Source organism: Stegodyphus dumicola, chromosome 4 (genome assembly GCF_044657685.1).
Source record: "Stegodyphus dumicola isolate Sdum_Otavi_A_Nest chromosome 4, ASM4465768v1".
Taxonomy (NCBI): Eukaryota; Metazoa; Arthropoda; class Arachnida; order Araneae; family Eresidae; genus Stegodyphus; species Stegodyphus dumicola.
The window spans coordinates 24,246,788-24,273,831 of NC_140771.1; the positions used below are offsets into that span (position 1 = coordinate 24,246,788).

At 32.3% G+C, this 27,044-nt stretch overlaps 1 protein-coding gene across 1 annotated transcript in view; it reads left to right on the forward strand.

Moving 5' to 3' along the window:
- Positions 1-27,044, forward strand: part of pdm3 (POU-domain protein pdm3) — a 61,242-nt gene that overhangs the window by 17,555 nt on the left and 16,643 nt on the right. The window contains exons 5-12 of the mRNA XM_035363234.2: positions 3,348-3,670; positions 6,149-6,242; positions 10,040-10,207; positions 11,683-11,810; positions 12,928-13,089; positions 16,427-16,567; positions 25,143-25,272; positions 25,626-25,800. Of these exons, the coding sequence (XP_035219125.1) occupies positions 3,348-3,670; positions 6,149-6,242; positions 10,040-10,207; positions 11,683-11,810; positions 12,928-13,089; positions 16,427-16,567; positions 25,143-25,272; positions 25,626-25,800 (1,321 nt within the window). The remainder of the gene's footprint in view (positions 1-3,347; positions 3,671-6,148; positions 6,243-10,039; positions 10,208-11,682; positions 11,811-12,927; positions 13,090-16,426; positions 16,568-25,142; positions 25,273-25,625; positions 25,801-27,044) is intronic.

Sequence of the window (27,044 nt, forward strand, 5' to 3'; positions counted from 1 at the left end):
ACCTGTTGTCAAAGAAAATATTGTTTTGCATGTCCACATACCTGTCAGGTATTTGAAACCATTAACTTTTTAAGTTTCGAGGTGGAACACTTTGCCTATAGACCAGGTCTTAACTTTTCTGACTGTTATTTCTTTGGACCACTTAAAGATACCTTATGACGCCATCAATTTTCTGTTGACAAAGATGTATGCAAAGTCAGACGTAAATAGTTGCACAATTAACCAAAAACCTTTTCCTCAGAAAGAATATAGAAGCTTATGGAGCACTAGATCAAGTGCACAGAGGAAGTAAGACTATACAGGAAAATGACATGCTTGTTCAACTCCTTATTTTTGTGTAAATAAATCTGAAAAACAAGAGCGTGGATAATTTTTACTTGCATTACTTTACATTCCATTGTATGTGTATTCAGGCTCTAAAATATGTGTAAATTTTTTTATTATCGTATGAAGAATGGGTTAAGCATTAAAATTTGAATTTTAATATTTCTATGTTAAATGTTTTATGTATTCTAAAGGTTCTTAGTCTCTTTTTTCAATAGTTGCATATTTTCATATATTAAAATATAAAGCAATCTAATTACTAATATTTGATTAAGTGAAATATGAGAAATAAAGTATACAATTCTGAAAAATATTTTTAATTGTTTAATTTAGTAGAATCTCCAGTTTACATAATTTGATTATCTGCCAATGCTCCCTATTACAAATATTCATTGAAAATCTGAAATTTTGGTCAAGAGCTCATTTATTTCAATAACTGCGTAAATGAAACTGGTTTCTAAAGTAATTTTATGGAAAAAAATAATATGCTATTATTTAAAATTATCCTTCGTAGTTCCAAACTGCCAAATTCCATAGTGTCAGACAAACCCATTCAAAGCCATGTGAATTATCTTTATGTTCGATCATAGGCATTTCCTTTGCACAAACAGGACACTTAAACATGACTTTCCAGCTGTAATTGCTTAGAACTTTGTTTGTTTTGTCATCTCAGGGACCTTTTATTTTTTCTTTGACTCTTGGATAAATTCCTTGTTCTCTTCTTTCTTCTTTTGCTGATTATCAAATTGCCTACTGCTGTCAAACCTTGGCCTTCCTTCTGCTACAGGTCCATGAAAATGTCTACTGAGCTCATATTCCATTGTACGTGTATTCATTGAGACTCGTACTTTTGTGTTTCACCACTAATTCAAATAGTTGCTGTAGCATACCCAGGTTTCATAGTATTCAATTGTATAAAATCTTGAGTAACAACCTAGGTAATATTATTTGAAGAACTTTGGCATCAGTTTTTTTTTTTTTTTTTTTTTTTTTTTTTTTTTTTTTTTTTTTTTTCCCATATAATAAGTTTACAACCTGCATTTTTCTAAATAAAATCTGTCACTTCTGCCTTAGTCTGAATTTTAGTGAAAAATTCCTATTCTAATTTCACCCTATCTTTCACTGTAGGAAATGCTTTCAAAAGGGTAGTTTTAAACACTCAAAACTTATGCACTGGTCAGAGTTTTCACTGCGTGATTCACCTAATAACAATTTAAATTTATGTCAGCTCTGAGCCTCTCCTTGAAGCGCAGTGCTTGCTGTGGTGACCTTCTATAACTCTGCAACAGAATACAATAAAAAATGAATTGTTCCAAGAAAGTCATTACTAAACTCCTACCATCAAAAGTGGTGGCTGACTCCGTTGATATGTTGCATGGTGTTAGTGATAAAACCAAAGCCTTCTATCAGACTTCTGGTGCTGAAATCTTAGAGGGGGGTCAAAGCTAAATGTTAGTTGGTCTATTGGCATGGTTCATAATCAGTTCAAACACCACTTGTAAAGTTATACTGGATCTGATACTTAAATTTGAGTCCTACAATCCTATTAGATTACTAGTGAATTATCCCTGTATCTGAAAATAATATGACAGAGACTTGGGAAGGTTTAAACAACTTTTTTTTTTTTTATTTATTAAACTGAACTTTTAACTTAAAAGGCATGACTCATGCTGCAAATAACCCACTACTTGTGGTGATGTTGTAGAGACATTATAATTTTTTGGAAGCAGACGAGATGAAAAATTAGCAACCCCCTTCACCAGGAATCTAACCACGGACCTCTGAAATACCGGCTCAGTGTGCTGACCACTACTACACGAAGGCACGCTAGGAAGGCGGGAGAAATACCTCACATACTCCCCCTTTTAAAGGGCGACTGGGGTTTTTAGGGGATTCAATCACCAAATCCTAGGTGTGGAGAGTCATCATCCACAACCCTTTTAGTTTGGGCGCTACTGTAGAGACATTAGAATTTTTTGGAAGCAGACGTGATGAAAAATTAGCTGCCGCCTTTGCTGGGAATCAAACCATGGACCTCTGAAATACCGGCTCAGTGTGCTGACCACTACACCATGAAGGCACGCTAGGATGGCGGGAGAAATACCTCACAATGTAAATTAATTAATACCAGGCACTTAAGTTTAAACATTAATAGTAGTATTTCAAGACTATACAGTCAAATAAATAAGCTATAAATTAGCTCAGTTAACTTTGACCAGTGCATAAGTTTAAAGCAATTGGCTGCAAGTGAAAGCAAAGCTGAAATAATTTTATGTAGATAAAACTGGCTAAACTTGACAGAGCTATGCGAGTGCCAGAAGCTGTCTATCTTCAAGATCCAAATACAAACTTGGCATTGAAATTTAAAAAGAAAAGAAGAAGCCATTTCCTCACTTTTCTTTAGCCAAAAAAGAAAGAGCATTACCAAAAAAAAAAAAAAAAAAAAATGGCTGGGAAAAGGAATAAATAACAATCTCAACTTTTTAGAAGAATCTGAAACAGATTTTAAAGTTGCTGAGTGCTCTCAAGAATGAGATTGAAATGGGATGTTTCTGCAGTGTATTAGCAGATGCTAGATAACCAACCTGTACCGTAGCTTTTTTCTTGAATTAAAAATAGGCTGTGTGATACACCCAGAAAATGAAATTAATTGTAACTATTCACAATGATTAATTGGTAATTATTTAATAAGATTTTAGAAATTATGAATTTGCAATATAGATGAATTAATTGATGAAAAGTATTAACTTGGATATGGTTTACACAAATGATTATGGCCAAAAACTGCAAATAATGTTTTTCTTTCATGATAGTTATTCTTTTCATAGAACAAAATGGTAACAGGATAGATGAATAGGGATAATGAAGTTTTGACTAAACTGAATATGACTAAAAATCTTATATATTTAAAATTAATGCAATTTTAATATCTTAAAACTTTTATTTTCTACATAATTTGTAAATATGTTCTTTTTTCCCCAAACATTAATTTAAATGATAAATCTTTGTATATGTTATTGCAGGTTCCCTACCAAATTCAATTCAAATGACTAAGTTCAACAACACACAAACAAATGTGCTTCCGCATATGGCAAATACAGGGCAAATGCTTGCTCCCACACAGTTAGCAGGTATGATGAGTCTAGCTGGTTTGCCTCAAGTCACAACCTTAACTGGTCTTAATGGGATACCAGGCATAAATGTAATGAATCAGCTTACAGGTCAAACTCAAATTGTTCAACAGCAACCTGGGAATGGAGCAGCATGTGTCTCAAATTCACAGATCCAAGGAGCTTGTTCTCAGGGTATGGTAGCAGTTAATGGGCATCCGAATGCTATCCAACAGGTAATGTGTTTTTTATAACAGTGTAAAAGGCTGATATGTGAAATTCATTTTGCATTTTTGTGGCATCACTTTAAGATATTATAAGTGTTTATTAAATTATTCTTCAGTGTCATCATTCAGGAATTATATAGCTAGCATGTATCATATAAATTGAGTTTTAAAAATTAGTGACTTCAGTATAATCTCTATTAAATAATGAGGAATCTGTATGCATGTTTATTACTCGCACTGTGGAAAAATGACAATATCAACTTTGAATGCACATGGTACTCCACCCAAACATGTTCATCTCAAAGCTAAAATTGTGAATTCTAAATTTTTTTGTTTATTTGTTTATCTGGTTGTAATGAAAGTTTTCTGCCAAAAAAACATTCTTAATAAAGTTACGGGGGGAAAACATAAAAGCAGTATACTTTAGTGCAAGTAGTAATCACCACCCAAATCTATGACTTTCAGCCAGTTTTGGTAGTTTTCCAGAAACTTTGTGACCACGAGTCCATAAACAGATCAGCCTTTTTTTGTATGTCCTGTACAGAATAGAAGATAGCACCAGTAAGATGTAGGTGCAGGTGTGATAAAAGGTAGAAGTCTGAAGGAGCAATGTTGAGGCTATATGGTGGGTGTCGCAGAAGATAGCATTCGAGTCCACATGAACCAGTCCGTATGAGCTGATGAATGCAGACACATGTGGTCTTGCATGATCTTGATGAAACATTACCTTTTTGTGTTGGAACTCAGTTTGATGTTTTCCCTTGATAGCAATACAGACTAGCTTCTCGCTGTACAGCTTATCGTCAAGGGTTTTACCTTTTTCCAGATACTCTTTGTGGATAATACCATGGCAATCCCACCGAATACAAATATGTCTATTATATACATGGTCTTTTTGTAAGTCAAATTGCGCATTGCGATGCTACCAATGGGTTGACTGGGAGTAGACAAACCCCTTTTTCAGCCTGTGTTGTTGAAGTAAATCTACTTTTCATCGCAAGTAATGATCTGCTCCAGAATTTTGTCCTTGTGGTGATATTCGAGCAGATTAGTGCAGGCCCGACTACATTTGTCCTGATCTGCTTGAGTCAGCTCACATGTCATCCAGTGATCAAACTTGTACGTCAAATTTATATGATGCATAGTGTGACTGATGGACATGGTACTAACATCTAATTCCTTAGCAAGCTCTCGAGTGGTTGCATGCTGATCTTCTTCCACAAGTACTTGCAGGCGGACCTCATCAACGTTAGTAATCCGGACAGAGTGCTCTACTTCTTGAATGTCATAATCCTAGTTTTTGAACTTTTGGTACTAAACCTTCACAGTGTCATATGATAAAAGATTAGTACATGAATCTGTATACATGATTTGATGACATTCTGTAGCTGACCTTTTGCAACAAAATTGGAAGTAAATGATGGTTCTAATCTGGTAGTGCGATAGTTCCATTTCTTAAAGATTATGATATTTTTTTAACAAATTTCACAACACAGTGTTCTATAGTAAGTCTCTTTCTTTCAAATGCCAAAAATCATTCGACAAAACATGATTACTTATGCAAACACAAACTATTTACGCAGACGATATTTGCGGTGGTTGAAAACTTTTGTTAAAATCCAATATTTATTTCATGCTTTGGACAAACTTAATGAAATATTGGTCAACAAACTCAGCAATTTAAAAGCAATGTGTTGCCACCTGGAAAAGCATGAGATAGCTCCATTTCACATTTAATAAGAAACTCGGTGGTTTTTAAGAAAAAGGTGTTGCCACTTTGCAAAGCATAAGACTCATTTAAATTTAATAAGCAAACTCAGCAGTATAAAGAATTGTATTGTCATTGTCTAAAATAAGCTATTTTTGTCTTCTATATGTCAGTGTATTGCCATTAAGCAAAACATAAGATACTTAATTTTCTTTTAAATTTAATATATCCTTTATTAGGTAGTAAACTAAGCACTATGAAAGCTATAAACATAATTCTGTATCTTTATTGGAACTTTACTAGCTGGACCAGTGAAGTGACTCTAACTGTTCTCATTAAAATCATTCAAGTATTTTCTTTTTCATAATATCTGTTTTAAACAACTGGTCATGCAATTGGCTAGTTATTAAGAATAAACAACTTTAGGTGAGTGATGTGCAACAATTAAATTAAGAGGTAGTAAAAATCTGTAACATCAGCATTCACTTACTGATAACATAAATACTATTAACATTTCTGTCAACAATAAACAATAAAAATTTTTATCATTGTAGTGCCATTTAAAATGGATTCTCTGTAGGCTTCTAGGTCTTTTTTAGTCGTGTATTTTCTATTTGCTTGCATCTACCTTGTCTCTCTCTCTCTCTCTCTTTTTTTTTTTTTTTTTTTTTTTTAAATTTATATTTTATATTCATTTTTAAGGACTTCCTTGTATTGTTTAATGGAGGGGGAAGAAGATGTTTATTCATTTATTGTTAAATAATTTTTAATTTTTTTAGTCACAAGTTGGGAACACTCCTCAGTTTATCTTAGCAGCTGGACAACCAATTCAAGGTATTCAAGGAGCACAGCTGCTCATACCCACTTCTTCAGGTAGAGTAAACAATATTTAAAACTTTTTATTTATTTCTATGACAATGGGTATTTTTAATATCCTGCATGGTTTTTTTGGGGGGGAGGAGAGGATAACTTGGCAAGTTTCTGGAATAACATGGAAACTAAAATTGATTTAACTAATATTTTATTCTTCCCATCAAAGTTCTGTATGTTTAGTCTACTGTTTCTCCAACTGTTTAGCTTGCTCATGAAAGTGACTTCCTCAAGCTCTCCAAAATAAGAATTTATGGTCTTAGTCACCTACTGATTTGACAAAAATTTCTTACCAACCAAGGATGTTTTGAACTTTGGAAAGTCGGACTGAGCCAAATCAAGTGAAAGGATTTGGACTTAAAATTTGACAATTTTTATTGTGTGTTTGCACTTAAATAAATAAGGGCATTATCAAGGTGAAACAAGACCCTTTTCTGAATTGTTTGAGGATATTTTTCCTAAATTGCTATCAACTTGTTCAGAAATATTGCATAGTATAGCTAGTAACAATTTCCCCCTATAAAGTATTTTTCCCCCTTCCTGTGCATGCCATCGTAGTGTAAAGATAGCATTCTCGACATGTATTCAAGAGGTCCAGGTTTGTGTCCCGTTGAGGGCATTGTACATTTTTCTTGTCTCCTGCTTCAAAATAAATAATGACTCTACACCCTTCTTTAAAGCAATCCATAAGCAGAATTCCTTTGGCATTCAAAAAAAAAGATGTAGCTACTTTTCCAACTAGCTTGTTGAACAAACTTTGCCTTCTTCAAAACTAGCTCATCATCTGCAATATATTGTTATAATTAACTTTTCTTCCTGGTGTGTGGAGTTGAAGCCAATTCTTATATCAATTAAAACAAACAGTTACTGAAAACTTAGTTAGTTTTTCTTAAAAACTTTCAGCTAAGATTCAGCCATGAAATGCATTTTTGTTCAACATTGACAAATATGGAAACTACTGTGAAACCATATTTAAGTCAAATTCTTTAAATATGAGCTGTTCTGAGAAGATAAACGTGGCTTCTTCAGATTTATGAACTTTTATTGAATGATCTGCTAAAACCATATCATATGTTTTATGTATAATTTCTAGCATTTTAACTGTTTTTGGGTGCCCTGAACATAGTTCTTTAGATATGTGACTGTAGCCATACATTAATTCTAAAATCCAAAAATTCATAAAGAAAAGTGAAACTTATAAATTACCAAGAAGAGCATTTAATTTTGATATTTCATTTTTATTGTTATTTTTTCTTTCAAATAACAAAATTTGATGACTATACAAACTTTGTTTTTATCTGTAATTCAAAACATGCAAAGTTGCTTTATTTTAATGCTTGTTAAAGATGTTTCATCAGTTATTCATTTGAAAATGTTCCCAGAAAAAACGTATAAAAATTATTTGTGAAGAAAAATGACATCTGATAAGAAAGAGTTGGCGAGAAAGTAATTTCAGCTTTTTAATGTGAAATAAAACTCAACTTTTTTCAATACAAAAAGTGAATCAGTCTATCCTGTTCGATAACCGTTTCCCATCTTTCTGGTAACTTAATGATTCCATGCTCATAGAACTTCTGGTTTTTATCAGCAGAAAATTGGTGCAAGTGCAGTTTGAGGTTATTGTTACCACTGAAACTTTTACCATTTAAGAAATTTTTAAGCTTTGAAATAAATGATAATCCAATGGTGCAAGATTGGGGCTATATACATCATTTCTCAACCGAGCTCCAGTAGTCTCGCACATACTGCTATGCAAGGCCTCAGGTTGTCATGGTGGAATACAATTCCTTTACCATATGCCAATTCTAGGCTTTTCTCTTTTAAATTTCCTTTGATTACTTTCTCCAGTTTCATAAGTTGTTGGTAGCAAACATCTGAGCTGATTATTTGGTTGCTTGAAGGCAGTTCAAAATACATAACACCTTTGTAATCCCACCAAATTGATAGTATGATCTTTTTCTGACACAATTTATATCTTTCAATATGATTTGTGTTGACTCATCATGCTATGACCATAATCCTTTTTGATTATTTTTGATTATATTATTGTATAATCAAAAAGGATTATGGTCATAGCATGATCTATTTTTTATCGCTGATGAAATTTGTTTCATAAAAGGGTCGATTGCATTGCATTTGAAATGTATATCACAAATACTGATTTTCGTTGTGCTAAGTGAATTTCTTTGAGTTTGTGTAGAACCCAAATATCAAGTATTTTAAAGAGTCCAAAATATGTTTTGCGGTTTTTGTATTGTTGTGTGTGATAGATTTAACCTTTTTGCCATCTCTTGCACAGTTGTATGATGATTTGATTCAATTATGGCTTTTGTTTTGCCATCATCAACATCAGAAAGTTGGCCAGAACATTGGTCTTCTTCAAGTGAAAAATCTCCAGAACAAAATTTTTCTTCAGCAGTCTCTTTAACCTCATCTGCTTTCTTCCCTTTATGAAAATAAAAAACGTGAAATATGTCGAAAATGTCCCCCCCCTCCCAACCTCATGTTAAAATTGACTGCAAACTAATAACTGTAAACAAAAATACATGAGATTTGTTTCCATAGCAACCTAAAAGTATCAGCTGTCAAATCTAAAGAGAAAAAGAAAAAAGATTGTAAGAATAAGAAAATGAACGTAATATCATGTATGTGTGAAAACCAAGACCACTTTCTTGCTAAATTTTAATCTGTAAGATACTGCACCAATGTAAATTTTAATCTGGAAGATTTTTTATTTTAATATATAGTTCTCATTTCACCTTAGAATCTGAGACGTGAGAAGGCTTTCTCATAAGTAAATGCTTTTATAGGAGTTGAGGGGCACAAGTATGATGATTTCAAGGGGAAAAAATTCAGAGGCTTAAAGTGAGAGAGCATGGAATTTTATTATTATTATTATTATTTCCTTTTAAAACAAATTTCTAAACAGTAGAAAATTTGTAGGAAAGAAAATAACTATGTTTATTCAGGGAATAACCATACATCATCAGAATTAAATGCCTGCTTGAATGTATTCCATTTAAAGAAATCATATGTTTAAGTACTATTATAGTATTTTTATTGTAAAGCCTTCCCTTCCAAAAGTCTTTTCATCTACTTTTGAAGTATTAAGATATTGCATAGGTCCAATGCAGATATTCATGTTCATACTTGCCACTTTTATAAGCATAAATTTTGAATGTAATGATGTTACTTGCAACCTTCTTAAAAAATTAATTTCACTGCTAAAGAAACTTTTGTAATAATTTCAGCTTGATAAGATTTTTAATTTTTATTTCATGCTAGATGTAAAGTTTTGAATTAAAAAATTTTAAAGAAAAATTAGTACTTGTTGATTTTATCATATCCTGCAATAAATCTCCTAAAATACCACCTGCGATTCTGGTTCTTGCAAGGATTTGGCAACTCTGAAAGCAACCCCGCAGAAACAATGGAATGCGGGAGTATGTAGCAGCAAAATAAGAAAATAAGTGACAGTATAATGGAGCTCATTATCACTTTCAGAGTGATGTGTAGGCAGAGACAAGCTACAGTCATTAAAAATCTTCACACTATTCTGAATGCAGAATCATTCATACTATTTTGAATGCAGTTGCCAAACAATACTTGCTGGGATTACAAAAAATTTGATTTTAGTTCCAAAAAATATGCCAATAAACTGTCTGCAATATATTTGTGGGTACCGGATGACTACCATCAAAACATTTGAGATAATAAAAAGTTTTGAGTTAATTTTCATATGGTGTTCAAATTTTTAAAATGCTTTGTTTTTCAATGTATACTTTATAAATCTGTTTCAGGTGTTGCTACTCAGCAAGTGATAACAATTCCTGTTTCTCAATTAGCTGGCAATCAAATTGTCCAACTTGTTGCTTCCAATGGCCAAATATTTACAACTACTCTAGCTAATCTCCAAGCATTATCACAGCCTGTCCCTGTTCCAGGTGTCTCAACACCAAATATGGGTGGTGAGTGTTATTAATTGCACTGTAGTAAAATAATAAATTTAAAAAGGAAATTTTACAATTTAAACTAACAAATAACAGATGTTTTTAATTTGTACTTCATTTAATTCTGTATTGTTTCAAAGTACACTTCTAAAAAATTATCAAAAGTGGAACAAATAAAACAATGCCATTCAAAATATGTTAATTTTGTATATTATAGTATCACCTTTCAAATAGCAACTTTTCAGTGATAAAACAATCTTTAAAACAACTGTGTGTTATCTTACATGCATTATAATAAAAGATTTAAGTACAGTCAAAAGTCGTTAATTCGGACACCCATAATCCGGAATGATCTATAATCCGGACCTCAAAGCTAAAAACTTTCTCCGCATGCGCCGCGTTGACACATGCGCATAGGCATTTACGCGTGCGCGTAAGTCCTTTTACCGCTGCGCATATGCTTTTGCGCAAGCGCAGAATACGTTTTCGCGTGCGCGTTTTATGTATAACGAACGGTATAATCTAAAATTATCTAATTATCTATTTCAGTTAATGTTGATGACTGCGTAAAAATAGGGTGAATACAATCCAGATGCAGATAAATTGCAATGCAGTTTAAAGGGGAGGAATGGAGGTTGTTATTGTGCAGATTATTTTAATATCATCTGAATTCCAGCTGAATTTCTTAATCTTCGAATTGGATCTGGTTTATTATTTTTTGCAGACTGTAAGAGCAATTTTATAAAAGTAAACTTGAACTTTTGATTATGTCAAATAGAATTTCCGTTTCTGGAGCTCCCAAAGGATCGTACAAAACGAAAGTATGTTTCGATGTCCATCAAACAAAAAGTGGAATTGCTGCAAAAAATGCATAAAGACATGAAGAATGTGACAGAGAGGTTAATGAAAACGAAAAAATTTCGATTGACAAGTTAGTCGGTATTCTCGGCACAACAATTAACGGGACTTGAACAGTGGAACTTTGTAACTGAACAAGAAATTGTGTCTGTTTATAGAATTAAAGAGAAAGTATTATCACATAAAACGAAGCAACTTAAAACAACTTACATTGAAAGAAATGTTTAATAAAGTAAACAAATAAATATTAAGCTTTTTTTTTGTAAATTTTGATAACCTTTAGATTATAATTGTTCTTTATTTCATAAATTAAGGTTTCATATTTTTAATTTTAGAATTTCTGCATGCCATCTTACAAGATTTAAACTGATGATCTATAATCCGGAATCGCCGAAGTCCCGACGTGTCCGGATTAACGACTTTTGACTGTATAATCATTTTAAACATTTTGAAAATTGATTAGTTATAAGTAAATGATAAAAATCAAATGTTAATTTTTTTTTAGTTCTTTTTTCTGTATATACAGGAAAATTGTACCAGTATATATACAGAAACATAGTATAGTTAAGTGAAGTTCTTTTTCAAAATATACCAATAAATTTTATTGCTGTTATGACTTGAAATCTTTGTTTTAGGTAATCCGCAAGCAGTGCAGTCACATCCTATGCTTACGCCAAGCTATGCTAATATGCCTGGTCAGATGGCGGCCTTACCTCAAATATTTACCAATGCAGCTGGCCAGCTTGTTACTCTTGGCCCTCAGGTTGGTATATTATTTCTAACTCTCAGCTTGAAAGTGTAAGCTGTAAGAAAGGTAATTAGCAATGGCATATACCACACATGGCCAAACGGTCGCTCATGAAGTAACAATCATAGTTTCGTTTTTGAAGATAATTACAGCAACATTCATTATAGATATGCATGCTACGTCATGCTTTTTTAAAATAAGGGAAATTTAATATTTTAAATTGCATTATGCACATAGCATTTTTAAAATATGCCCCTTAGGCTACTTGAAAATTAAGTAACAAACAAGAGATACCGTGTCCTTGGCAGGATTGTATTTAGAACACATAGGGGCTAACGAGAACGGGAAACAGGATAAAACCCCATGGTAAGAAAACGGTGTGGGAGAAACTTTTGAAGAGAGGGGGTCGTATCTTGGGTCTAATTGTCAAAGGCGATCTGATTCTGATACTTAAAATCGTAAAACTATTGTCACTTTTATAGCCTTGAATGGTCCGTATCCTGTTCTCTTTTTCTCTTATCATTTAGTTAGCTAATGATAATACTATTTAGAGTTGTTACAGTAATAACAGAAGTATTACATCAAAACATCTGATAAATATGAGCAATACAGGACCATATTTTGGCAGATAGAGTTTACATTGATAAATCATTGATGTGATAAAAGAGGATCAAAATTTTATTTTAAAACTTTAGGAAACTGCAGTTATCTGAATATTTTTCCAGAACACTACAAAGCAAAAAACATATTTTTTAGACTCAGTTAATCCTCTATTGTTATTTTACAACTATTTTATTTCATTATTTTAAAAGCATATGATTTATAACAGAAATTGCACTTGATGGACATACTAGAACAAACTACACTGTATTGAAAACAATGGAATTTACAATGCTCATTATATTATTCAAAACTAAATTTTATTATAAATATTTTTTAAGTAATCACTTTGAGTGTAAAAGCTTTTTCCATTTGTTCCAAAATATATAATTGCTCATCAATAAATTTGGAAGATAATCTTTTGAAAAACTTAGAATATTTTTGCAATCTTTTTGCTTACCACATAAGATTAGTGGTGTTTCTGAGCTCAAATTTATATTTTTATATGCATAATTCATTGTTTGAATTTTAGATTATTGCTCATCCAATGATGGGGTCCAGTCCAACCAACCTCATGGTCAACCCTCAAGTAGCTGCTGCCCAAATGCAGCAAGTACAACAACAAGATGACAAGGGTTCAAACCTTGCAACAGTTTCCTCTTCTGGGCAACCAGCTACAATCAATCGAATTCAGGTATTATAGCATTATGGCAGCAAACAAATATATACTAGACATTTTATTTCAGTACCAAGATAAATATTATAATTACAAATAAAGTATATCAGATGCATTCAGATGTAAGCATCATTCAGTTGAAAGTGAAGAGTTATATCAAAAATTATATAAAAAATATGTCTCATTATCCTCAAAATTGGTTAATAAATTCTATGTAAGTTGCATTCATAATTATATTAAATTTTCTGATCAGTTAAAAACATGCTTTTTTAAGGCAGCTTAATATATAGATAGAACAAAAGAGAAGATTCTCTAGTACATCCTGTATTAATTAAACTTTTGGTGTAAGAGTTAATAAAATAATTTATCTAATATTAATGTTAATGGGAAAAGTTAATGTACTGTTTGAAAATAACAATGGATTCATGGCTTAGAAGCTGGGCATATATAAACAGATATAGCTATTTGGTCAGTTCCATTCCCTAGTTATTTGAGACAGCCATATGGCCAATATCTTATTGTCATATTCGACTAGTTTTCATTAATCTAAAACAAGAGCTATATAGCCTGGCTTCATTTTTCATGTCACTGTATTTTTCAGCAGAATTGCATTAAAAGTTATGAGATGAAAAGTACGTATGCTTTTCATTTTGGGAGTGTATTTACTAGAGTTTTATGTTGCATGCACCATAGAACATTTTAAGGAGTTCAAAATGAGCATATGTGTGCTTTGTTTCCACCTAGTAAATTAATCTTTTATTTTGGAACGATGAATTTCCTTGTAAATCCTGATCTCTTGTTTGTTAATTTTAATATTTCAAATATGGTATTTTCCTTCTATAGTAATCTCGGCAGAATAGAAAAAATTGTGTTAATGCAGTTTGAACTTAAGAAAGTGAAATTTGTTGTCAAATATTGTGAAGCTGCAAAGAGAAAACTGATTAACAATAACTGATAACAAAATTTCTAATATACGCATAGGTTCCTTTTACTGCTAAATTTTATTGCTATAATTTCCAGTATGTTTATGTAGCCTACTAATGGTTGAGTGGATCGACTGCTGAATAATGGCAGTTCAACATGGCTTCAAATCCCAGTACATGGGCTGGGTGCATGGCATTTTCACTGTTTTACCCATGTGTAGTGTGGGTATGATACAATTTCTCAAAGACAATCTTCCATGAAAGCATCTCTTCCCTTTGCAAGATAGTCCTCAAGTGCTTTCCCATAATCAAATAAACCAAACCAGTATGTTAACTGTGTACAACTTTGTTGTCCTATGATTGGCATCCAAATCGAGAATGTAAAACAGTTCTGAGGTTACATGAATTGGCAAAATAAGAATTATAGAAATATAGCTGTCTATCACCTGAAGATAAACGTACTGGAATTCATGTGAAGACATCATATCAGTGGAAATAATACCTTTGAATGACTATTAGCAGCAGTTGCTAAACTTTGGCCATCAGAGTACCTGCAAAAGATAAATTGTTCAGGTATATATATATATAATAATAATTTTTTTACTAAAGAAATATTGACTATATTATATCTCCAAAGAATAATTTTAGTAGAATATCTTAAAAGAGTGAATCCATAGTTAGTAAGTTCAATTTCGAAAATTGCTTTAAAGTAACTTGAATGTAAATTGTTAAAAATGTTTAACGGGGCCTTGAATTAAATCATGAATAACAAAATTTCAATTGTAAAAAGAAATAAATTAAAAGCAAGTAATTAAATTAAATGCAAGTAATCATTGCCATTGATCAGAAATTAGTTGACTTTTTAAGGGGAACAAACCCAACTCCCATTCAATGAACAATAATTAAGAAATAAATACGAAGGTGTTTCGTCCTTTACTCGAGCAATAAAGTGATGCCAAACCGGCAATTCAAGCCAGGCCAAACATTTCCGTGAATAGAAGAGATCACGAACCAATGCAGAGGAACAAAGAACTCATTCCATTTAAACATTTTTCAATTTTGAGTGAAAAGCAATTTCTGCAGTAAAATTGATATTGCTCGAGTAATTGTCCCCCGACACCCTCGTACACAGGTAGGGCCTTGTACACAAGCCAAACAGCAAGAAAACCAAACAGGCGGAAGACTCACTCCATAAATAAATCTAAAAGTATATAGTAGTCACACAGCCTGGGTCAAACATGACAGTCCCTGCCTAACTTGACATGGCCTCTGTATAAACAAAAGTTCTTCTTTGTGAATGTATTCATTATGTTTGTTTCCAACATAACTGGCACCCTGGATGCATAAACATTACGGTAACAAATCATGGTGCGGTCTCAGGCTCATTAGCCACACAAACCCGAAGCATCATGTATTACCACCCTCCTCTGCTTCAAGGTGAGCCCCTGAAGGTGTGTGTGTATATATTTATATATATTTGTAAAATATAAAAAATATGATGTCTTTGCTCTACGTGAACAGGCAACCTCTAAGTAACTTTCTGCAATTTCAGGATCTTCTCCCTAGATCAGTACTTTTGAGAACATTCTTTCATGTTACTTAACTGCTGCTATAAATGACGAGTTCGCACCATTTTTTTCAAGAGATTGCACCCTGCCATCGCTGCCATAAGACCTTGCTGTCCTCTGTCGTTTCTTCTTCCCTTTGTTAGAATAGTTATGAAATTGAAATCTTAAATTTAACCTCATTTTTAATTTAAAGCATTATTGGATATGTAGTTTTGGAGAATTTGAAAGACTAATGATCTGCCATCTGCATTGAATAAAGATATGGAATTATAAAGTTAAATTCTTCTGTGTCTTCAATTCTGATGTTTTCCACTCTGCCATGACCAGACCTTGACTCTGATGTGACCAGATTGCTAAGCTTCATCATTTCCACTGTCGATGTACTGAAAATATTACATATATATGTGTGTGTATAAAGTATAATTGCTTGTATATATATGTGTTAAATAAATTATGTAAATCTTGAAGAAATTATTACTAGTTCTCATGAAAGAGTAGGATGCCAGAAAGTACTAATCAAAATTTTCTTTCTCTTGCCGAGGTTGTTTTCTATACCTCACTAGTGCTGTTATAAAAGGTACTTAAAAGGATTTAGCTCTCATGTAAGTCTGTGTAAATTATGCTTCATTCTGTCATTCTGTAATGAAATATCAGTAAGATTTTAATTCCTAGATCAATTTTATTTGAAACATACTTTTATTTAAAATTTTTTGTTTCTTTTGAAACTTTGAGAACTGAAAAATGGAATGAGTTTTGTCCATTCATGTGGGAAGTTCATAACAGAATTTCATAATGAATTTATATTTGTTATATGGTTTTTGAATTCATCTTTAAATAATATTTCTTTCTTTTATTCATCTTTAGAATTCATCTCTGAATGCAATTTCTCAAGCAATAGCTATGCAACAACAACAACAGCCTCAATCTGCACAAATGGCACTTAATCCTGTGACTATAGTTACAACTCAGCTTACCTCACCAGTGAAAAATCAACCATTGTCTCAAGTATACAAATTTATTTTTAATGACATTTATTGTAGCAATAAATAATTTGAAATACAGGTGGTGGGGTTAAAGAAACTATAGAATTATATACAGTAAGCCCTTGCAGACAAAATATTGCATATACACATTATCTTAATTAGCTCCATTTAGTTTTTCTTGCACGAGAATTTCAATTAAGCACAGTATGCTAACTATTCTGCAGAGTATCGGCCATATTATGATAGTTCTCTGTAATGATTGGTTTGAAAATTCATTCATCAAAGAAGTCAGACATGCCTAGAACAGCAAAATCTGAGCTTAAACGTTCTCCTAATTCTTGTTAATGCTCCAGGACATGGTATTGAAGCTCTTATAACTGTGCATCCAAATGTAGAGGTTTTATTCCTTCGAATGAATACCACATGCTTAATCCAACCAATAAATCAAGGAAATGTAGAAAACATTCAGAGCCTACTATGTCAGGCATGTTTACTCAAGTTTTGGTATATCAATATCTCTCATTGTTCTTCTTGTTGAATTTATGATGCGCATTAAAAATAATCTGAATTTCAGTAGATGTATATGTATTTTTTGAATTGTGGAATGAAGGGGGATGATCATCTAGCAATAATAAAAGAACGCACGAAACGAAAAAGATTGAGAACCATTGCTCTAGACAAAGGAAAGCATGACACACTAATGCCATTTTGGAAACAATTCAACATGAAGTACTACACAGAAATTATTAAACTTAGATGATTAAGTGAATTAATCTACAATAAATGCTTGCTGACATTAGGGTTGGCCTGAAATTGTCAACAATTTTAAAGGATTTTCAAGAGGAAATCATACAAATTGCAAAAGCAGTAGACAGTGAAGTATTTTCAGATATGAAAGAAGAAGAAATTAACAAATTAGGAGAGGATGACAGTTGTGAAATGACAAACGAAGAACTGGATTATCTTATAAACTAGCCATTGTTGAAAGCAGTGGTAGCTAAGAAGATGAAGAGCTTTTAATGTACAAGAAGTTAAACAAATTGTTAAAAATGATGCAGAAACTGTCTGATTTTGTATTAGAGATTGGCCCAAATGAAAAAAGAACAAGATACTTTCTGAGTTCCAGTTTACTGAAAAATTTTGCAGATTGTCCCAAGTAAAAATCGCCAACTATTTTTAAAAAAATAATTCTATCATTTACCTACTTGTTAAGCAGTAATAGAAATCCTTTCAATTAACATTTGTTTCATTTTCTCATCTTAATTACAATAATATTTAAGTTTGTGTAAACTATACATACTTTAAGACACAATAACACGCCCAATAAATACTGATTCAGAAGTCAAACAACAAAAATCAGCGTTAATTCACAAAATTTTCACGGGACTAGTTTCGATGGTTTTACCGAACCATCATCTTCAGCTGCAAAACCACAAATGAACAAGATAGGAAATAATGTTTAGATAAGATAAGAAAGCCTGGACAAGAATAAGCAAGTGGCGCCATCTGTTGGCGAAACCAGAACTAAAACATAATTTCTCTAAAAGCCGAAGGCAAATTTGGATTGGAATTAGGATCGTTAAGTAGAGCAGAAAGATTTTTATGAATGTGAAATGCCTCTAGAAAATCCAGTTCTCCAATGGAAGATGTTTTTTGAATAATTTTGGCAGCAGAAAAATTGAAAGTGTGATTTTCGGACCAACAATGTTGAGCAACAGAAGACTTCTGTGTTTCCTTTTTTCTAACATATGCCTCATGTTCTTTGACGCGAAATTTTAAGGCTCTCTTAGTTTGGCCAATGTAAATTAAACCGCACTGGCAAGGAATCCTATAAATACCCCAGGAATTCATATCCGGAATGGGGTCCTTGAGTATAGAAGTTGGAATTTTATTGATGGGAGAGTAAACAACCCGAAAGTTAAATTTCTGCAAAATATGTGCAACTTTATAGCTAATTGATGAAAAGAAGGGAATGACAACAGAATTTTTATAATCTCCTAAAATAAGAGTGGGGCTTTTAGTGTGTTGAGATGAGAATTTTTTAACTGCTTGATTAATCATGTTGGGTGAAAAGCCCCTGTCAATAGCTATTGCTTTTAAATAATTTAGTTCTTCATCAAGGGCTAGTTTGGAGGAGCAAACTTGAAGAGCACGGAAAACATAGGAATAAAATGAAGCTAACTTTTGTTTAGTCGGATGACATGATTTAAAGTGTGGTGGAAGGCAAACCGATGAAGGTTTACGGTAAACTGTAGTACTGAAGTTGGATGTGTTACGTGTGACCAGAATGTCGAGAAACGGAAGAGAATTGCAAGTTTCAAGTTCAAAAGTGAACTGAATAGCAGGATCAATAGAATTCATTGTTGAAAGAACTCTATTTAAATCATATTTATTACCTTCAAACAGGGTAAAAGTATCGTCTACGTAGCGGAACCATGCCGGGAAGTTTAAAGTTTCAAACAATTTTGATTCATAATAATGCATGTAGATATCAGCCAGGATGGGACTGAGGGGGCTACCCATGGCTAATCCCTCAGTTTGCTTGTAATATTTATTTTGGAAAACAAAATGTGTTTGTTTCAAACAGAGTTGAGTGAGAGAAATTAGCTCATCAATTTCGATGCAAGAGAAATGAAATTCGCGAAGTCTGGTTTCTAGACATCTTAATGCACCCTCCACTGGGACATTGGTGAATAATGATTTTACATCAAAAGAAACCATGAGTAAATTACGAGGAGAAATGTTTTTAACCTTTTTTACAAACTCTATTGAATTTTTTATGGTGTAAATGTTATTGTCTAATAGAGTGGAAAATCTAGAAACTAAATATTTAGCTAATGGATACGAGGCAGTACCTAAATTTGATACAATAGGGCGGAAAGGAATACCACTTTTATGAATTTTGGGAAGAGCATATAATCTGGCACAATTCGCAACAGATGGGATAAGCGAATGTTTTAAGTTGCTTGAAATGATTTGCGAAGATTTGATCGCAGTTTTTATTTTGGATAAGTCCGAAGGTGAAGGATCTTTAGGGATCGGATTATATGGTCCTTCGTTTAAGAGTTTAGTGACACCATCGATGTAAGTGTTCTTATCCATGACGACTATCTGGCCACCTTTGTCGGCCTTTGAAATGACAATATCCGGGTTAGAATGAATCTCGCGCATTGTAGCTCTTTCTCTCGCAGTTAGATTTGGTTTCAAAGGTGTATTATTGAATTTCACATTATGAGCGATAAGATGCCTAATCATTTCTTTCTGTGAATCTGAAACTTTACTGAACTTGAAAGCTTTTTCGATAGGAGCCAAAATCTTTGGAATCGAGGGTTTACAGGTTTGTGAGAAGTTAAAATTATATTTTAGAATTCTCTCTTGTTCTTCTGAAAGACTAACATTAGAAATATTAACTATTGGCTTGATGTTTACAATGAGAAGATTTTTTGAACTACTTGAACTGGAAGACTGTAAAAGAAGTTTTTCGAATTTAACTGCAAGGGTGTTTTTATGACAGTTAACTGCATTCTCCGTTCTAGACCAAGACTTTTGTTCAAGGGCAGTGAATTTTGGATATGTTTTAGCGAGTTCCAGATGAAGCTTATAGAGTTCATGTTCAATTTTGGACAATTGTTGACGTGTATCCCTTATCACGGATCGAAGTAAGGCAAGTTTGCAATTTAACAGAATTCTTGAAACGCGACTCGAAGGTTTTTGATTAGATTTGATTTGAATAAAATTGGGGATCAATTTTTTACATTTGCATTTAAGTAAAAAGTCAAGATGATTCAGGAATTTTTGCCGTTTCAAGCGTAATTTAGTGAAACGATTAACGGATGAAGGCATGATAAACAATGCAGAAAATCAAACTAAATTAACTGAGCAATAATAAAGTACACACAAAATAGCAGAAAAATCCCTCACTGAAATGAATAGAAAACAAAATGTTTGTAAGCAAAATACATGAAATCAGACAAGCAAAGCACAATATCCAAATGTATAAAACATAAACATAACTTGAAAATTGCAAAAATGTACTCACCGAAACTCCTACGATCACAAAATGGCGGCCACACCACGTGTAAAAAAGAAAGCAAAATGTAATCCTGTTTGGGGCTTCTATAATTAAGACACAATAACACGCCGAATAAATACTGATTCAGAAGTCAAACAACAAAAATCAGCGTTAATTCACAAAATGGCTGAATTATACCAACCCATTTTTTCCATGGAAAGTTAACTTTGCAGAATGCAATTTTGCTGTATGCGCTATTTGTTAATGACATAACCTCCATGTTTAGCAAGGATTTACTATACCTGTTGAGATATTATGTATATGTATGTGTGAAAAAATAGTTGAAAATGTAATTAAAAATTATTTTTAAATGAATAAATATAAAACTAGGTTTTACTGAATTGATGTGAAAACTCATTATAAATAAAAATGATAAGATACCTGATTTTTTTCATAATTTGTTAAATAATGAAATAATATAATCAAGGTAAATTTATTACTTGAATCAAGGTAAATTAATTAGAGATTGCAAGTTGGACTCCAGATTCGTCATTATTCTGTATTATTCGATGCTTTTTTTTAACTACTAAAATCTGCTAGTCAAGTACAATATTATTTTTGATATAACTGATGACTTATTAACAGCTAGACTAAAATAGTTAACATATCGTATATGGTACGTATAATATAAGCATATTTTAATTACTGTAATTACAGTGCATATTTATGCATAGGATTGTCTGCATATTTTTCTTTTCTGTTCAAAATTATGGATGTTTTTTTTTATTCTAATTGTGTAATTTTTAACTCTTTCACTTTGTGACCCTGCTGCTTAGAATGTGAATTTGGTGATAGGTTTTGTTCTTTTCAAGTAAATATCAATCTGCCCCATTTCTCCTCTCAATAAAAAAAGAGCTGAAGAAGGTCAGCCACTGTCAATTGTCAATCACATTCTTTTCTGTTGCTAGGCCTTAGCAGTCTTGCCTGAAAGTTTATGCTTGTACCCTAGTACAAGCTAAACTTTCAGTTCATCCTGAAAAGAATTTCTCAGTTTATTTCCAGGCTTGCAAGTATTGTGTTGCTCATGCAGCTGAAAATTTGGTAGGAGAAGAAAAGAAAAATCAACATAACAACAGAACTGAAATTAGATGCCTTTAAGAGTCTGACTAAAGATTATATCAATTACTTAACTTAAGAAAGTATTAATAAAATTACCATTTAAATGTTGAATTTTATGGTTTTAAGTACTATGAGTTGTTAATAACCCATCCGTTCTTCCATGAAACTCAGCATTTTTAGTAACTTGACAAACATTTTAGTAACATCTTGTTGGTCCACATTAGGTCGAATTAGCAGGACTGTATACCTTATGGATTATATTTTAATTCTTAACTTTAAAAAAAGTTGCAAAATTTGTCTAGAATATAAAGGTGCAGATTAAAGTAACAACATAGGTTTTTGTCAAAAAAAGGAAAAAGTATAACAATTAAACAATATTTGAGTGAAAAAAATTCTGAATTTAAGCAATTTTTTCAGATGGAAATTTGAAATTCATTGTATTGTATTTGTAATTTGGGTAAATATTTTCCCCGTTATATGTATATCGTGCAAATAAAAGAGCATGGATGACACAAGCATGAATTAATGACTGGTTTGAAAAATCATTTCGTACCTGATGCTCAGCAACATTTGTATTCAGTTGGTTTACCTGATTACACAAAAAAAAACTCCTGATTGTAGACATCACTTAAAATTATGCTTTCATTAAATCATGTTTGAATTAAAAGATATGCTTTCAAATCTACATTCATACAGCTATACATTCAAAAACTAACTTGTGTGACTGTCTATAGAAATCTTTCAGCATAATCCCTAAAAATTTTTTTAATTAATGGTATTTCTGATCATTGCAATTGATATTTAGGAAATGATTTTTATTTGTTAAAACTAATTCAGCCATAGGAAACATTTCTTTTTTTCTTTTGTTGGATCTTTATATAAATTTAAGTTTTGTACAGTTTTGCTAAAAGCTGCCTTGTGCTGAAAAATTATGTAATTTGAAAGCCATCCTTATTTGGCTCATTTTTTAAGCTGGAATGATATCATTTCACTTATTCTTTTCATTTCTGAAATTGCAAATAGCAGCAGCAAAATGTAACATACAAATGTGGTTTGGTTAATGATTATTAATTAATAATTAATAAATTAACAAGTAAATGATTAAACTTGCAGCACTGTGGCATGATACAATGCCCGTCTGAAGTGCGCAGCTGGTAAAACAACCCTGATGACAACTTGGATACATGATATTGTAATGAAAGACACCTTTTAGATGTACTTGGCAGTATTATGAATATTGTCAGACTTTGAGAGAGGTCACATAGGGCTAAGAGAAACTTTGTTCGAATAGGCAGATTGACTGGCATATTAGCCGAAGCAATCTGGTTATTATTCGTTGGTGTAACTAGTGGCTCAGGATATCTCCAGGCCACCAATTCACGAGATGATCGTGCAGTTAGAAGAGCTGCTACACCCGCACTAACAGTTACATTACACCATTGCCAATTCAGCATCATTTGTCAACTCGCAGAATCCAGGGATATGATTTGCAGAAGACTAGCAGATGCTGGGTTCAGATGTCGATGCCCATTAAGACGCCATTGACATTGCACCATAAGCATTGTTGTTTTGCATGGTGCTGCTCTCGCTGAAGCTGGACAGTGTCCAATTTGAGAAATGTGGTTTCAGCGATGAATCACACTTTTTGTTCAACACTGATGACTGCTTCATATGTATCTGGAGATAGATAAGTGAGCACTATCTATTACACTATTTGTTACTGAGCAGCATGCAACCAGAACACAGGGTGAGACAGTCTGGGGAGCAATCATTTGTAACAGCCATTCACCATTAGGTCATGCTGCTAGGTACTTTGACTGCAGCCAGTCATACAGCCAATGCTAGCAGGTTATCCGGGTTCTGTTTTTTCAGAAGGATAATGCTCAGCCACATATAGCACAACTTTCCCAATAATGTTTTTGATGTGTTAATGCTTTCGACTGACCTGCCAAGTCTCCAGACCTGTTACTTATCAAACATGTTTGGGTAAATATTTTCTCCGTTGTATGTATATCGTGCAAATAAAAGAGCATGGATGACACAAGCATTAATGAATGTCTGGTTTGAAAATCATTTCGTACCAGATGCTCAGCAACATTTGTATTCAGTTGGTTTACCTGATTATACAAAAAATCTCCTAATTGTAGACAACAGCTCTGTACAGCTGTACTTCACTTAAAGTTTTTACTGAAAAGATAATGTATCCATATTATACATTCCTCCAAATTGTACTTCCATCATTCAGCCTATAGCTATCGGAATAGCGTGTGAGCTGAAATGCAAATATAAAGTAGCATTTTTTATGTTCATGTTAAATTTCTTAGTAATGGCAAGATTATTCAAGAATTTTTGAAATATTTTAGCATAAAATCTGCTGCGTGGAGCATCATAAGATTATGGGAAGATGTGTTTCCAGATACTTAAAGAAATGCTTGTCATAATTTATGGCCAGCTACCATATTTCATGGTGAGGCTGATGAAGATAATAGCCGCAAATTTGAAGGTTTTCGGAAAGGTGAAATTTTCCAGTTAATGGATTTTGGAAGAAAATGTGGAGAAGCGGTAATAAATGAAGATGATATGACAGAAGTTTTTTATTGCGATGAGTATGCTCCAGTCATCAATCAATTAACGGGCGGAAAATCTGTAAGTATGGTTCTCTATCTGCAAAATAACAGTACTGATAATGAAGGAAGTGACAGAGAGGTTATCGAAAACAAAAAAATCTTGTTTGACAAGTTAGTTGGAATTTTCGACACAACAATTACAGGACTTGAATAATGGAACTCTGTAGCTGAACAAGAAATTAAATCTATCTGTAGAATTAAAGAGAAAGTATTAGCACAAAAAAGGAAGCAACTTAAACAACTTACATTGAAAGAAATGTTTAATAAAGTTAACAAGCTTTTAAGCTTAAGTTTTTTTTTTTTTTTTTTTTTTTTTTTTTTTTGGTAAATATTGATACTCCTTAGACCGAAAATGTTTCATTATTTCGTAAATCCCGATATCATATTTTTAATTTTATATTTTCTACATGCTATCTTAGTAAATTTAAAATGATGATCTAATATCCGGAAAAATCTCAAATCCAGATCGCCATAGTCCCAAAGAGTCCGGATCTCAAACTTTGTGCTGTATCATGTTTTAGCTGCTCAACTTAACAATAACAAGTTTAAATCTGAATGTATATTTAAGTTTCTTCGTACTTTATATAGCGTTATAATAGAATTTTTTTTTCTTTTCCCTTCCCCCCCCCCCATGAAGAAATTTTCCACCAGTTTTTGAAATGATCTTATTTTTCCTGCAATCTGTCAAAAACTTAACTGCTGAAGCGGGCATACTTATCGTAAATGTATAAATAATACTTTAGAATAAGTTAGCATAAAACCATATTTTTGAGCTTTTTGTGATTTTGCGTTAACATAAGCACTTGGCGATAAAAATAAATATTTTTTATCTCCCTTAGAATTGTGTAGTTGCACCCAAGCTAGCGGGACAACCTGGTACAACAGTATCAACTTTAACACAAACGGTTCATCCACAGCCATCTGTATCGCCTGATGATGATTGTGATAATGGTCTTAATCCAATAGTCAGTAAGTGTTCCAATAGTCACCTTCTTAAAATACTTCAGTATTGTCATTTCAGAGCTTCATTAAAGAAATCAGAAGAAAATATAATCATATAGATTAGAGATTCTCATAGTTTCATAATTCGTTTGTGGGGGGGGGGGAGAGTCTTTTATTCTGTCCTTACTGTCATAAAAATGGCATTGAATTTCGAAAGTACAAATTCATATGTGCTGCATGCATACTTGGGTTGCTTTTTGGTGGGGATGTGGATAATCAGAAATTATTTTTCCCTATTTATACTTATGCTGTTTATTTAAAAATTGTATTTGCATTTGAAAATTTTCTTTTTGTTAATATATACATATATCTATTTATAGATACTATTAGTAATACGGAAGCTAATGTTGTGGATGGCATTAACCTTGAAGAAATCAAAGAATTTGCTAAAGCCTTTAAAATACGTCGTCTGTCCCTTGGTTTAACACAAACTCAAGTTGGACAGGCTTTAAGTGCTACAGAAGGGCCATCATACAGTCAAAGTGCGATTTGCAGGTATGAAACTTTTCTGTTTTACTTTTTTTTCCTAAGTGTGCAAAATAAAAATAGATACTGCTTACTGCTGTAATTTTTATTTATTTATTTATTTATTTAATTTAATGTCACCTTTAAGTAATGAATCTGCAAACTCATTACTTTGAGAAAAATAGAAGTTCACTTAAGGAAAATCTTAAGGAAACTAAGAAATTTTGAGGAAAATCTAGTTATGATTTCTGGAGAATAATCCTTATATACTGATTCATGTTCTGTGGATCTGTTTCTTTCAGCATCATGTTAAACATTAAAAATTGTGCGAAAAATGGATGTAAGTGAAACCAGAAAATGCATGGAGATTCATGATTTCAGCACATGAGCCAACAATATATCATATAGAAGCAGTGCTTTAACATTTAATGTTGCTTCTTCCCTCTAAATTTATTTAATATTAGTTAATAATACATTCAAATTTCAGACAATTTTTTCTAGTATAATCCTGAAACTAATTCTAGGCAGTATGGTGGCATACTATCACGAAATTTAATGCTTATATTTTTTGCTTATTTTTGCTACTAAATAAATATAAAATATCTGAATTTATTTTAAAATATCATTAAATAGATTTCTTTCTTTCGTTTAGCTGCAAAATGGACATTTTTTTAACCCCTTAACTTCCGCAGGAAATGCACAAGATTGATTTCCCAGTGCCACGTTTTTTCACACAGGCACGCATAGTTATGCGTTGTATTAGGTGTAAGTTTTACTTTCTAAAAACTGTTTACTTTTACAAAATAAAGAATAAAAGAAAAAATGAATACACAAAATTTAATGTTTAAAGTAAAAGTATAATAAAAAGATGTAAGTATAATAAAAAAAATGTTTTATAATAAAAGGATCCCTAAAATGGAGTTTCGATCAATTTATTTTTAGACCAGTAAAGTGTAATATCAGGTTTCAGTGTTATATCTTGTGAAATCAGTATGCCTAAAAAAACATATATTTCTTCTGAACTGGTTGAATGCCACGATTTTGTTCTTGATTTTTTGTTTGCAAGCTGTTGGTTCATATACTCGTCTACAAAATGGTTAGTTTCAGTAACAATATGAAGCATGAGCAGTTCATAAAAAAATAATTCAAAAAAGATAAATGTGTTTGAAACATCCGTTACATCTTTCTTTATTCCTGGAATCTACTACAAAAAGTAAACAAAAACGGAGAACACAGAATAAAAAAAATATGTTTTACTCAAACGACACCAGCCA